Genomic DNA, 15,150 nt, shown 5'->3' with positions numbered 1-15,150 from the left:
CAGGAAAGAATACTGGGGTCAAATGACCCCAGCAAGATGTTCATCTAACAATATCAACAGATACACAATCAGTTTTGGGACCTGGAACATCAGGAACCTAATGGACAATCCTAATACTGAATGCCCAGAGCACCACACCACAACTGTGGCTCAAGAATCCAGATACAACATCAACATTGCTGCACTGAGCAAGACCCGGTGAGCAGGAGAGGGGCAGCTCAAAAGGGAATCAAACCTCTGGAATGGATCCATCAGCAAGGAATTAGTCGGAAAGGTCAAATCCAATGGCATCTTGCTCTTAACCAAATGCATGGAACATAGACTCACCAACAGCCTGTTATTGTTCTGCCAGAAAAACAGGCACAAGACATCATGGCAACACCCACATTAGCACCTGATTGACTGTCATCATCCATACCTGAGATTGCAAAGATGGTGATGGTTGCTGGACTGATCATTGACTCGTCTTTTTGGTTATATTACTCAGACTGGCTCCCAAATGATGGCTACAGCAGAAATAATGTTGGCAAAGGATCAATACTGCAGGACTCAAAGACCCAAGCGAGACTTCTTTCACCACTGCCTCAATGAAAAACTGGCAAATTTCAATCAGCAGCAATGGGAGAATGTCAGCAGCATGTGGGGTGCCTTCAAGACCACTGTCATCAGTGCCTGTGAAGAGACACTTGGATTCTCTACTGAGAAACATCAAGACTGGTTTCATTAGAACAACTGGGAGATTCTATTGATCAACTGTAAGTGTAAGGGCTTTTATGTTTGGTAAAACAACACTGACTGCAATCAAAAGAAACTGAATCTCTAGTAAGCCAAGGCAGAGGTCCAAAGGAAGATCCACAATATGAAGAACAAATGATGGGAAGACAGGGCTAAAGAGATTCAACATCTCACTGACATCCATTGATATGTGTTGTTTCTTCAGTACCACCAAAGCCATCTATGGTCCCAGCACTCAGGGACCAACCCCTTGAGTCCTAAGGATGGAGGAGACCTGATCAAGGAAAGGGAAACCATCAATGCCCATTGGAAGGAGCATTTTGAAGACCTTCTCAGTTGAGACTGCTGTTGACAGGAGTGTTCTCAACTCCATCCTGCAACACCCAGTCAGAGAATCCTTCCAACCCTTGACAAGGTGCGGAAAACCATCAAGCAGATGAAGAACAACACGGTATTTGGAGCAGATAGAATCACTGTGGAAGTCTTGCAAGCAGGGAGGAGAGGAGCTCACATCATAGGCTCACACTCTTATCTTCAGGATCTGGGCTGATGAGGAAATCCCAGATGACCTCAGGGATTGTGACAGTCTTCAAGTGTTGCCCTGAGGGGTCAGATCAACTCTCAGGATCTCAATATTGCGCTGTTAGACAGGAGGGTGTGACACAATTGCACATATACAAACACACAAATCAATTAGGTGCATACACACACACACACATGCACACTACCAGCTCAGGCACATACACATCCAAACCAGCCTAGGCACATGCATACCTATCACCAATTCAAGCACACACACTATACACCCCAAAAGTTAGACAAAAATCAATTGTCCATAACCGCACACTCAGTACACATACACAGATCACTTATTCATATATCATGCACACAATGACATTTTATTTATATATACACACACACAACCCACCTACACATACACACAACTAATTTCCTAACTTGGATGGTATGGTATGTATGTGTATGCTTGGGGTACCTGGGATACTTGGGGGAAGGTTAAGGTGAGAGAGTTAAAGTGTAGGGAGTGAAAGTTGCCATAACCAGGATTAGAACTGGTAGACTAGAGAGAAGCTGGCTGAGGAACAGAGGCTTGGGTTTACTTAAGATCAAGTGGCACCAGAGTTACTCGGGGTCACCTGGTGTCAGGGTGGAAGCAAGGAGGAAAAAAAAAGAAGTCCAGTGGCAAGGAGGAAACAGCTAGGAGACAGAGGAAAAGGGCAGTGGGGATGAGACAAAAACAGTGGCAGAGATCAGGAAAAAAGGCAGTGGGGATGAGACAGAAGTTAGAGGAGCAGAGATTGGAGCAGGGCCAGAACTGTAGTACAGCAAACCCAACTCAGGTTCCAAATAACAGTTTTATTAAACAGACAACACACTACACAGCCCCGTGAAGTTATTGGTTCACACACACACAAGCACTCACAATGGCAGCAGGAGAAAGAGACTCAGTGGAAGGGTTGGAGTCCAGTAGGGAAGAGAAACAGAGTCCAGATCTTTGGTTCAAGAGGGATTGGTGGTGATAGCTACTTATCCAGGCTGCAAAGGGGTCTTTGTGCAGTAGGTGTCGTCCAGAGAAGGGTTGGCGACAGGGCCTCTGGATGGATAGGTGGTGTGGCGTGGTGCTATCCAGATGGAGAGGGCATCCCAAGGAGTCAGTCTTCACTACCCCTTTTTTATGGGGCAGGCTACCTCTGGTCTCCTATGGGGAGGCCCTGTCCAGGCAAGGTCAGTCCTGTTCCAGATGTTCTTACTGAGCATGTGCAGCTTGGTACAATGGTGGGTTGCCTATCTTTTGTGTCTTGAATGCTGAGGATGGTTCCAATGTCTGGGTCGTTTGTCCAGGTATTGGTGTTGATGGTTTGGTCATTCAGAAGGAGCTATTTTTAGACCTACTGCCATTGTCTCTTAAGCACCCTCATTCATTCCCATTCATTCAGGAACCAAGTTACGTAGGAGGGGTAGTATGAGTCATAGGTTACACAGTCGGGCATGGGGAGAAGATGGAGGTTTGACATTACAAGATGGAAACTTGACTTGACTTACTCTAACTTACATATATAGGCCTAAAACAGTAATCACACAATATAAAAGCATTTTAAAAAATCAATACAAACATAATAATTATCACTTATAAAACAGTGGATATCTATATCAAAATATCAGGGCACTTATTTGCAGAGGGGAGAGAAAAATAAAACTTACTACCTAAAATAAAATGTTAAAGCTTATCCTACATCTTAGCTTATAATTATCTATAGGGAATAGAGGGGGAGAGGAAAAGTCAGAAATATTTGGGGAAGGGCAGGGAATGCATTTTAAAAGAAAAAAAGAACAGGGTTTTGCTAAGAAAAACTGGGGGTTTTGCTTCACAAGAAAGGACACAAGTCCAACTGTGGAAACCTTGTTGTCCACCACAGGAAAGATTATTGTGAGAACTCTTCTGAACCTTCTCCTTCCACTTGCTGAAGAGCTCCTCCAGGAATCTCAGTGTGGCTTTAGAGCATCAAGAGGCACAACTGACAAGATCTTCACAGCTCGCCAGCTGCAGGAGAAATGCTGGGAACAACATAAGCCTCTCTACATGGCCTTCTTTGACCTCACAAAAGCTTTCGACTCTGTCAGCTGGGAAGTGTTGTAGACGATCCTTCTGAAGTATGGATGCCCTCTAAAATTTATCACCATACTCTGCTTGCTCCATGACAATATGCCAGCATTGGTTCTCAGTAATGAATCTATCACAGATCCCTTTGAGGTAAAAATGGGAATTAAGCAAGGCTGGATCATTGCTCCAACACTCTTCATATTCCTTGCCATGATGCTATATGTGACCACCAACAAGCTTCCAGCCAGAGTGGAGCTAAACTACCAAATGGATGATAACCTGTTTAACCTCACTCATTGAGCTCCAGTACACTGTTGATGCTGTGTGTGAGTTTACTTGGAAGCAGACCTTAAGACAATAGTTGACATCTTCACTGAGGCATACAAGAAAAACAAGACTTACGCTTAACATTCAGAAGACTGAGGTTGTCTACCAGCGAGCTTTAGGTAAAGCATCCTTGCCGCCATTTTGAAGCACAGGGATGCTGATACATAAGACACTCCAGCTGTTTTAATTAGAGTGGCTGTCAGAGCCACTCTAATTAAAGTAACCCCTCCTCCCCCAACACACACACACTGCCTGGGTGATCATGTGTATAAACAGCCTGTTTTTGGTGAGACAGGTTCTCAGTCACTGTTTCTCATGGGAACTCTTGAGACTCATCTCCATGTATGTGGGCACTTGAGGTATGTGGTCACTGTGAGGGTGTGCCCATGGGCAATCATGCCAGAAGTAGTCACTTTTCAGTAAGTAGAGTTTTTTAAGATGTGTTGTCCATTTGTCCTTCCATATCTCCCCCTCCTTCTGTTCCTTGGAGTCGCATGTGGTTCAGTGGAACAGGAAGTGAACATCACCCATTATCCCTTCAGCCAGAGCATGAGAAGGAGTGGAATGACCACAGGCCGTACAGATACTCTCAGGCAAATTGTTTCTAAGCTCCACTGGTGTGGTGCATACATACTCACAGTGGAATATGCATAGGGACAATTCAGATCTGATTATTGATGAGTTCATGGCATTGGAACAGAAGTTACTGCTTCCCTTTCATCAGTCACTTATGTGTCCCCTTTCATTTTCACTCTCCCCATCTTGCTTTTCTCCATTCTTCTCCACTGGGGTGTACCCAGTTAGAATCTACCATTCTTAGGCTCAACTGGGCTATTTCTTTCCTTGCTAGTGGTCTACCACAACTACAGTCATCTTATCTAGACTCTCTTGACCCAGAAAATAGCTTCTTTCCCATGAGACTCTTCCAACATCTTCTTCCACCACCTGGAGGGGGAGGAGATTATATGTAGTGGCCACAAAAAAAAATGAAGTAGGACTTTAGCAGGAGGCTCACTATACATAACTGCTTCTTTTTCTTAGCAGATACTTTTACATTCTGCACTTTCAACAGGACCTGAAAATAAATTCTTAGATTTCAAGCTCTTAAGAGCAGAGACATTCTCCTCATATATGCCTGCCTGACACAAAGAACTAGTTGAGAATTTTTTAGTGTGAAAAATTGAAAGCTTGCTTATTGTGAAGGTTATAGACTCTCTGCACATGGGCTGCTGCCACTATGGATCAAGCTACCCAGGGATACCCATTCCGATGTCACCTCTAAATCAGCGCCTGGGCCTAGTGCCATGCTCAGCCAGGCCTAGTTAAATCCTTGTCCCACTTTACCTCTCTCTCTCCCCTCACTAAAGTGATACACATGGAAATATTTTTAAATTCCCTAGCCCAACTTCCTCCTACCCCATTTGTATTTTCTAAACATGGGAGTGAGAGTAAGGAAAAGAGATTTTCAAAATGGAATTGGGGTTTGGGCAGAGTAACAGGAACCTGAACCTTTTGCCTGTTTTCCCAACTCTCAGTGTTTGAAAACTAGCACCTTTTCATTGCTGTCTTCTTAATTGTAAGCTCTTTTCTTTTGAACAAGTGTCCATTTGGTGAAAACATAATCTCATCACAATGACAAGCTGTTTTATATTTAGTTTTTACAAAGAGCAATAATTAAGAGGGCTGGAGAGGCAGATCTGTGTGACCTTTAGAATCATTCCTTCCAGGCACACTGGCAAGTCACCACTTCCATATTTGCTGAAAAGCACTGGCAAAAATAGAAATACTGTAAACTGGAACGTGGGAGTAAAGTGTAGCATCTATGGTAATGCCTGTTACTGACAAAGATTCATGTAAGAGAAACATCACCTTTGAGATGCAGGAATGTTTATATAATATGCAGGAATGTAATATATTGCACATGTTGAGTGACTAACTGTTCAATCTCCAGGTGAAAGGCTAAACAAATCAAAATGTGAAAAGAGCATCCTAATGCCATTGCCAGAAGCAGGTCACCTTTCCAGAGTGAATATAGATGGTCTCAGACTCAGAACATGTGTTCTTAGTGCTCTTGCATCCTTGACCACATCCCCTTCGGTGACATAGATCCTCCCTGGGATGGCTATCCACCTTACAAAAAGGCTTTCTGGCCACATCCACACAAGCATGAACATGCTTTTTGCAGCACCTCAAAGGCTTTTGAGATGCCACAAAATGCACCCTGCACATATGATTTGGTTCTCTATGCTGCTGGGAAATCCCAGTATCAAAAAAAAGCATGGGGGAAAGAGTGGGGCTGTGCATGTGGTAGCAGCCATGCTCTGGCTGCCAGTGAGGCTCTGTGGTCCCAAGTCACCGCCCAAGCACCTAAACAGTGCCATAGAAGAAGGCAGCAATGAAACGCTGCTGCCTAGGCCATGAGCTGCCCATTAAGGCAAAGAGGGGAACACCCACAACCAGTCCAGGGAAGTCACCTGACCAGAGGGAGGCAGGGCTGAGGGAGCAGATGAGCCTAGGGCCTGAGCCAGGTCAGGCAGTCTGGATCTCGAGGCTGCTGGGGAAAGAGCTCTTGGCTGACACTTGGACTACCCTGAGAGTACTGTAAGTAGGATGCTGTTGACTTGCAGGAGAATATGAGTCTTGCCAGTGGGGAACTTTGTGAGAAAGCCACTGGTGTTTGTTTTCAGATCTAGTTGGGATTTTGGGTTATAGCCTGAGGGCTTATTCCTTTGTTAAAGTTTTATACAGGCAGCTTGGAGTGGGAATAAGGGGTGGTGGAGGTCGCAGCAGAGCCTGGGAGCAGGATGGAGACTAAACCACAGGAGGCTCAGTTCCCAGGAGTAGAGCAGAGGCTGAATCCCAAAAGACAGGTCCAGTACAGTGGGCCTAGGCTAGTAGACCTAGCAAAAGGAAAGGGGCAGAGGCCGAAAAAACCAAGACCCCTACAAGGGAGACTGACTGGACGATAATATCTGCAAGGCATGGGCATGGCTACAAGGGGGGTCAGAGACCATGAAATTAGCCCTTAAGACAGTAAGTGCTCAGGGCACGAGCATGCCAGGAAGGCTCACTTGAGGGGCAAGTCTGAGACCAGCAGACTTCAGAAGGGATCTGCTAGCTGGCAGATAGATGAAGGCTCATTCAGAGACTATCAGACAACCTCCCTTTTTACAAATTAACCAATTACATCAAGGCATAGCAGGTGGGAGAAAAGAGGAGGGTACCCATACAGTCAAAGTGGGGCAAGCACCCCAAGGCTACCAGGGGATGTTGCACCCACCCCTGGCACCTGATGCATGCTTGACTACCTCATCTCCCTGCAATCCAATCCCAAAGCAGTGCAACTTGCAAGATTTTGTCCTTTTATATTTTTATTCTTTTTTTCACTCCTTTCTTTTTACTTCTCCCCCTCCCTGTTTACTTCAGACAGGTATTTTTTCCAAGTCTTCTCCCCTTCCACTTGCAGCTCTGGCTGCAGAGTGAGGGAAGCCACATGGTGGTTTCTTTGTCTTCTAGCTGCATGCCACCCTCTTCCCTCCTCTTCCACCATTACCCCATCATGCATCTGTCTTCCATTCAGTGCCTGGAGTGCACTGTGTGTGGGACTGGCTCGCTGCCCCACTTGCTCATGCGACAGGTTTGTGCACTCCCCACAGCTTTTGTCCTAAGTGAAGGGGTAAGACTGTCAAATCCTTTCACATTTCAAAATCAATATGTGGGTGGGCAATTCTGGTTTTAGTATATCATATTTCTTTATATTCAGAGGATGCATCAAGTAGTTTTCAGAGCTTTTTGCAGTAGGAACAATAGCCAGAAAAGCATATGCAAGAATAAGAACCCTAAAGAGAAATTATGCATATTTTATTATTAGATCATGATAATTGACTCATTATTTCTCAAAGGATGCAATCTGTTATGAGGACAGATAAACATAAATAAGCAGGGAAAGAAAATAAAGTGCACATGCAAGTTATATTAATAGTGTAAATGTGAAAAAAGGAACTTTCTTACTCAGAACATTTTCTGTTTTATTTACATTATTTTGTACTTGGTTACTTTTCATGTTCTTAATATCCTCATATATACTGAATAAATGTGAAAATAGATATTAAATAAGAAAAAATATTTAAAAGTGTGTATATTTATTATGATAAAATGTAAGATCTAGCTTATGTAAGTAGGGTATGTATGTAGCAGAACTTTCTTATAATTGATTAAATTTAAGAAACAAACTAGCATCTAAAAGGGATTTAGAGGACTAACCCTTTTCTCTTTCCCCTGTATTATTTTATATGGGTAGGCAAAGTAATTTTTCACACTAAAAAATTCTCAACTGGGCCTGTGTGTCAAGCAGGCATATATGAGGAGAATGTCTCTGCTCTTAAGAGCTTAGAATCTAAGTATTTATTTTCAGCTCCTGTTAAAAGTGCAGAATGTAAAAGTATCTGCTAAGAAAAGGAAGCAGTTATGTATAGTGAGCCTCCTGCTAAATTCAATCACCTGATAATTCAAGCTTTTAATTCATTTACTGAAAACAATAGGAACCAAATAATTTGTATCAGTAGCCACACAATTTCTACCCTTTCTTTTGACTTCAGGCATGCATTAGTGGGTAATTTAAATCATTAGCTGTATAAAGTTGTCATTTAATAGGGAAAGTGCCAATAGCTTTCATGAAATTAAAGAAAGTAGAACTCAAGGAAGATTTATAATGACAATCAAGGAAGACTGGCTAGCTCTGAATGCTGGCAACAGGCAATAGATTTCTTTCTCTGCCTCGGTATTTTCCAGTCTTTTCAACATCTGGGATTGAGTATTACATCTAATGAGTTGAAGCCTTTCAGGCTTGATTTGTAGGAGTTTAGGTGTCTAAACACTCAGGCTTACAAAAGGATCTAAGAAACTAACCTCAGTTAGACATGTACCTTGCTGTTTCTGTTCATTCCACTAGACTTGCATCTTTTTGTGCTTATACCTTGCTAAATCTCACCATTAGTCCATTTCCGCAGGAAATAATGTTGTAGTCATGTAGTCCACTTCCTTCAGGTACAGAGGCATTGCAAAACCAGTTCAGACCAGTATTTTGTCTCCAAGGGCAAGATTCAGAGGGCGTGTAAGGATGCAGACACATCCCCCTTTCAGCTGATGCTGCTGGAACAGCAGTTGGACTTTTTTAAGTCCCTGAAGGAAGTAAGAATTGTCCCCCTCCCCGCCTCCCTCTGGTGGCATATCCCTTCCCCTCCCATTCACCCCTTCCACTGCTGCTGTCCCTGCTGTCCTGGGGTCTCGTGGGTTCCACAGCCACTCCAGAGCTTTCCAGCTGGGCTCTGCAGTGAGCCAGGCTCAGGTGGAGGCAGCAGGACTTCTGGGTAGGTTCCTTCTCCCTGTTTAGTCCCTCTGGGTGTTACCTGCCAGCCTGGGAGCAGGTACAGAAGGGAACCCGCTTACTGTCACTGCTGTCCCCAGCCAATTCCAGCTTCCTGCAGGGCCCAGCTCTTCCCACTCTTTGGAGGCAGGGGAAGCAGCAGTGGGCAAGGCGGGGAAAGGAAGGGAAGGACATGTTACTGAGCACACAGAAGGGATGGGGGGGACCAAGAAGGGGAAGAAGAGATTCTTATCTGATCAGAGGACTTAAAGTCCCCCATTGCTCCCACTGCAGGGTATACCTACCTGGCGGGATAGGGGATCTAGGAGCAAGGAGTGCAACCACCCCTGCAGTGTTAGTGGCTGCTCCCATACTGTCCTTTACAAAATCCTGGATCCATCCATGGCTGTGTCTGGTAGTGTCCAGTTACAAATTAGTCAGAGAGATACAAGAAACCCTAGAAGAGAAATCAGTAATTGGTTTCCACCATAACACCCCCCCCAAAAAAAACAAACAAACTATTTTTGTTCTAATGTCATTGTGTTTTCTTTATCTACATACTTTCCTAATCCTTTTTTAACTCATTTCAGCTCTTTGTCTGAAAGATAGCTTGTAGCAGTAAGTTCCAAAGGCAGCAATTTAAGGTATTCTAAATGTGCTGCCTCTTTTTACTTCTCACAATACAAAAAATTAAATAGGAGATAGCTATTTCTACTATTCCTCATGTTTGTGTTTCTATTACATTTTCTCTATACTGCCTCTCTGTACTAAACTAAACAGCATGAGTCTTTCCAGGCCTCCCATCATTTTTTGCCACTTACTCTGGAACCCCTATTTATATTCTTTTGAAAAACGGTAACCTAAACTGTTCCCTAGATAAAGGCATGACATTGCCTCGTATACTCTCCTATTTTTAGGATTTATAATTATCCCATGCGTGTTCCTTATGGGACTGCACACTGAATTGGGGGTTTTCACTGAAGATCCTGCTGTTTTGTCAATCCAGTACTTTTCTTGGTAAGGCTGTGATCTTTTTCACCAGGATCTTAAGCCTAAACTATTATAAGTTGTACAAATTTCACTAAGATTGGCACAGAAAAATTATTTGGATCAACTGGTATAATTTCCTAAAGCAGACTATAGTGGGGAAAACAGTACATCTACCAAGATGCATATATCTGTGAGGGCAAGCAAAACAATTCATGGTCACAGAGTATCTCTCCCTGGTCAAAATTCCTTCTCCTGGATTTATAAATGACTGCCATGGCCAGTGCCAGAAGGATCACCAAGAGGCCTCTGGATTTACCAAGATTTGGTATCCCACAACCAGAAATGAAAAGTTGCCAAGAAAGTGTAGCCAAGGACCTAGAAAACAGATTTTGAAGGAGCCAAGAAAGGGGTTGCAGCCCACTCCTCTGAAAATCTAAAGGGTACAATCTCCCTCTTGCCAGAGTAGGGGCAAATAGGAAGAGAATTGGTGATCTGCGCCAATAGTATAACCATTACTCAGGACTTTAAATAAAGGGATTCTCATCCTGCATCCAAGGCAGGTGACAGAACAAAGCTGGACTATATTGCTCCCCCGGTGATGGTTATTAGCCTCCAGTGGAGGCTAGTACCACTCACTGCCACTCACTATCTTAAGTGAGAGAGAAACATAGGGTAGATATTGAGCACAAGTGTATAAAAATGTTCCCTGGATGTGGTTGGAGCTAGCTGGAGGTTCATAGAATAGGTTGTGCAGTAAGGCCATTAAGTGAAAGTCCTTGCCTTCAGTGACCATGTAAATTCTTTGAACATAAACCAGACCCTTATAGAAGCAGCCCAGGGCCATTTTCTATGCAGTTTACTCCATAAAGGAGGTCACAGAAAAGAATTTGCATTAATAGAATTTGAAGAAGAGAAAATCTTGGTTCCCTCTTCTAAAAGCCCACACAACTTCATGATTCATTTATTATTATCATAACTCATACATCAAAATAAATGTAAGGGGATTATGGAAATGTTTAACTTTAGATGAGGAACTGCCAACCTGAAAAAAGTCTAGTCAGGATATTTACTCTGAGGCTTAGGCTGCAAGAGGGAAAGTCTTTGGCACACATTGACATCTGTTTCCCTAAGCACCAATCCATTCAACCATCTATTGAGAAGAAAGGGAGAAGAGTTTAATGGCAGTGGTGCAGAGCTGGCTGCACACAGATAATCCCAATTAAACTCTTTGACCAAACATGACATGATCAGAACAAAGATTTGCAGAGTTATATGGAACCCAGCAAAGTTTATCTTGGAGCTAAATGCAGATGGCTTTCCCATGAAATATCCATAATTAATCCAGCTGGACACCTTCTCCAGTCAACAGACAGGTAGGCAAGTGACAGATCATCCTTACTGCCAGCAGCAGAAGATCTGGAACCATTTAAAATGAGTCATCAAATATAATCCTCTTTGGGGTGAATCACTTTCTTTAGCATAGACTTCAGTTATAATTTCATTATGACAGAGAAGTGATAGCATATCCTTAGTGCACAGAGGCCTTCTTTCCTGGGGAACAGAATGAGCACAATCTGCCTACATGACAGAGTATATGTCAAGTGGGTTCAAATGCTTCCCCCTGGGCTGGATGCATAAGGGGAACATAATCAGTGTTATCATGGTGGAGTATCATTGCCTTCTAGTGGCAGTTTTGGTCACTGGGCTCACATCTGAAGGAAAAAGTGAAAAAACAAAAGGTGCAATGTAGACGAGTAACTTGGAAAGTAAATATATTGAGAACCCCATTTCTCTCCCCTTAACCCAGCAATCCCATGTAGCCTCAATTACAAGTCTAGAAAACAAACACTCTAGTCCTGACTCTCCATCTTCCATTTCTTGGGACAGTTCTAAGAATGTATGTGCTACTTCCAAATGCATGTATCACATAACACGTATAGATTAATAGACTATCAGCCCAGGATGAATGGTGGTCAGTAAGTCTGACCTGCCTAAATGCAGGCCCTAAGGCTTGTTTGAATTAACTTCTGTTTGAAGTAGAACACATCATTTTAGAAAACCTCCTAGTTTTGATTTGAAATTTTCCAGTGATGGAAAACTAGCCATCTCATTTGGTAAGTTGTTGCAAAGGTTAATTACCCTCACTGTTAAAGTATGCACTTTATTCATACCTGAATATGTAGTTTCAGTTACCAGCAGTTGGATCTTGTTATGCCTTTTCCTGCTAGAGAGCCTTCTGTTATCAAATTTCTTTTCCCAATGTAGGTATTTTTATACACTGTAATCAAGTTACCTCTTTACTTGATAGGTCTGTTGATGTGCTACAGAGGAAGCCTGCTGAGTACAGATGAGCTATAATATTTATCTTCCCAATAGGATGCAGCCATTAAAGCAGTCTTGCCAGATTAGCTAAACTGGGAAGGAAATAAACAGTGAATTGCAAAAGCCTCAAAGGTTCCATTTGGAGATGTATTCTCATTTCAGGTGCTTTACTGAAAGCTTTCTCCATATCGTTTTGGGTATGAGAAAAGTGGGGGTGTGAGCTTCTCTGTCTGCAGAGGGAGAGGAATCTGACTTAAACAAGTAGAAGGGATTTTTTCAAAAGAAGATAGAAACCCTGGGCAAAAGTTTGTCATATTTTTTAGTAGTAGAAATATTTGCTTTGAGCTGCATTGCTGCTTTCTACTGTAAGTGGATGAGTTTCCTCATCTCACACTGGCTTTGTTATCATCTTTTATCTCCAGTGAGATAGTCTTTCACTCCCGTTGTCCCAAAAACCACCTTGTGCTCTTATCAGGGAGGGCTGATTCTAGGTTCTACATGGCTCAGTGTGAAGTAAAGACAAGCAGGACTTTGGGCACTTTTTTTGCAACCCACATAATTTGGCATCTAACAGGGCCCATGGTTCTTGTTAAGAAATTAGAGATGTTCATGTAGATTTGCTAAGCAGCGTGCCAACTAGAAAGTTTGTGATAGTCTTTCCATGGATTATGATGGGGCACGCAGCAGAAGAAGTTTTAGAATGCATCTCAAAAGGGGATATGACAAAACAGAACCACTGTTTGGAGGTCTGCAACCTGTACTGTTTTGCATTTTTGTACTTGTCTAGCTAGGATTGATGCAGAGTTTCCAGTGATGTGCAGATCCCCCTTTTCACATTGCTGCATGCCACATTTTCTGCAGACACTGATGCAACATTTTGGTGTGGAGGGGCAGGCTTGTAACATCTTCAGGAGTGGGACTCTTCTGTAGCCAAACAAGGATAAATCCTTAACATTTAATCCTATTGCACAAATACTGGGATGAGTGGTGACAGCTAAAATGGAATAGGCATGAAATTGTGGGGTAACAGGAGGTTCTTAGATAAAAGGCAGCACACACAAGTGCAGTGGATGATTCTTTTTTCTTTTAGTCATGATCACTCTTTGTAACTTTCTCTTTCAGAAATTCTCAATAATGGGCTCCACATAACACTTTGGTTCTAAAGAACCAGTAACTGCTGAATCGTTCATCTGCGATGGAGAAGACAGCCAGAGAAAAACAAGCATCAAGGTTACCATCTTGTCTTTTATCTCCCAGCAGCCATGCACCCCACATCCACAGTGGGCTGCAGTAGCGAAAGGAAACCTCTGGCAGATGCTTTTCCATCCACTTGTGTCTTTATGTTGTCTTTCTCAATTTTGCATCCTGTAATCCAGTGGTAAAAAGAGGAACAATGACTTTTTATAGCTACTGCTTGATCGTCTTGGCGTTTTTCTGGAACACCTCTGCCTATGGACCAAACCAACTGGCACAGAGGAAGGGAGATATTATTCTTGGGGGACTGTTCCCCATTCATTTTGGAGTGGCTGCCAAAGATCAGGATTTAAAATCTAGGCCAGAATCAGTGGAGTGTATAAGGTAAGCCAAAAAGAGAGCGCATAAAAAGACACAACACAGGAGCTTGTATTGTGATCAAGTAACTTATGTCTTGAGTACTATAGTTATAGCTAAAGAAACACAATGTGGTTTTTGTTGTTGTTTTTTACTATGTCTTTAACACAGTTTGCAACATGAAAGCTTTGTAGAGCTAAATTAATACAAGGTAAGAGAAATGTAGGATATAAATGACAGAAAAAAGGGCATAACGACAATGAATAGTGAATGCCTTCAAACATTTAGCCCAGTGGTTTCAAACCTGAATTTATTATTCTATTCTTTCTCAACCAAAGTTGTTACTTCAGTATGAATTTTGCCTGATAAAAGTTTTCAGCTCAGTGCTTTATTGGTATATATCTAAACTGCTTTTTCCATATGGAGTATAGCCACTTTTATTCTGAAATATGACTGACACAGCGCTGCATACAGATAGCAATTGCAGGTTTGGAAACAAAGGCAAAAATGTAAACCAACTGAAACTTCATGTAAACAAAATATAAGCACAAAGTTTAGAATTTGATCATAACCATGTGAGAGATTTCTGTTTTTCAGGGCTTCTACTTTATATCTTATTTGAATAATAGCATATCTAGCACACTGATATCTAGTCCTAGGTTGGAGAATTAATTCAGAACTGACAGAAATGATGAATGACAAATCGCCATTACTTCTCCTGCTGCACTTCGGAATTCTTCCTTCTCCCATCCAAATACTGAGTTGGTCTGATACAGCTACCTTTATAAGGTCAGACAGGATCACAGAACATTGGTGTGGATACAGAGCAGATAAAAACACTATATAATAAAAAATCCTAATGCTTCTCTTGTATCTAGTGCAATCACATAAAATATAAACATGCAATGTATGCATGCGTGTACAAATGAAGTTTTGGAGAGAGTTTTACACACACACACACACACTCACACACTATGGCATTATAAAGAAGATATGCTGCAGACAGAGAGACTGTGTGTGTGGATAAAATATGACAAACAGTTGGCCAGAGTTTCTGTCTTTTTTGAAAAAATCCCTTCTACTTGTTAATTCCTCTCCCTCTGCAGACAGAAGCTCACATCCCCATTTTTCTTATACTCAAAATGATATGGAGAAAGCTTTCAGCAAAGCACCTGAAATTAGAATATTTCTCCAAATTGAACTTTTGAGACTTTTGCAGTTCACTGTTGTTATATGTCTC

The 15,150-nt window shown here is 42.3% G+C and overlaps 1 protein-coding gene across 1 annotated transcript in view; it reads left to right on the top strand.

The window, feature by feature from the left end:
- Positions 1-15,150, top strand: part of CASR (calcium sensing receptor) — a 125,290-nt gene that overhangs the window by 18,186 nt on the left and 91,954 nt on the right. The window contains exon 3 of the mRNA XM_019544129.1: positions 13,482-13,937. Coding sequence (XP_019399674.1) covers positions 13,753-13,937 — 185 coding nt within the window. The 5' untranslated portion in view covers positions 13,482-13,752. The remainder of the gene's footprint in view (positions 1-13,481; positions 13,938-15,150) is intronic.

This window comes from Crocodylus porosus, unplaced genomic scaffold, assembly GCF_001723895.1.
Source record: "Crocodylus porosus isolate Cpor-Errol unplaced genomic scaffold, CroPor_comp1, whole genome shotgun sequence".
NCBI lineage: Eukaryota > Metazoa > Chordata > Crocodylia > Crocodylidae > Crocodylus > Crocodylus porosus.
The sequence above is the reverse complement of the archived record's forward strand: the minus strand, read 5'-3'. Positions and strand labels throughout refer to the sequence as shown.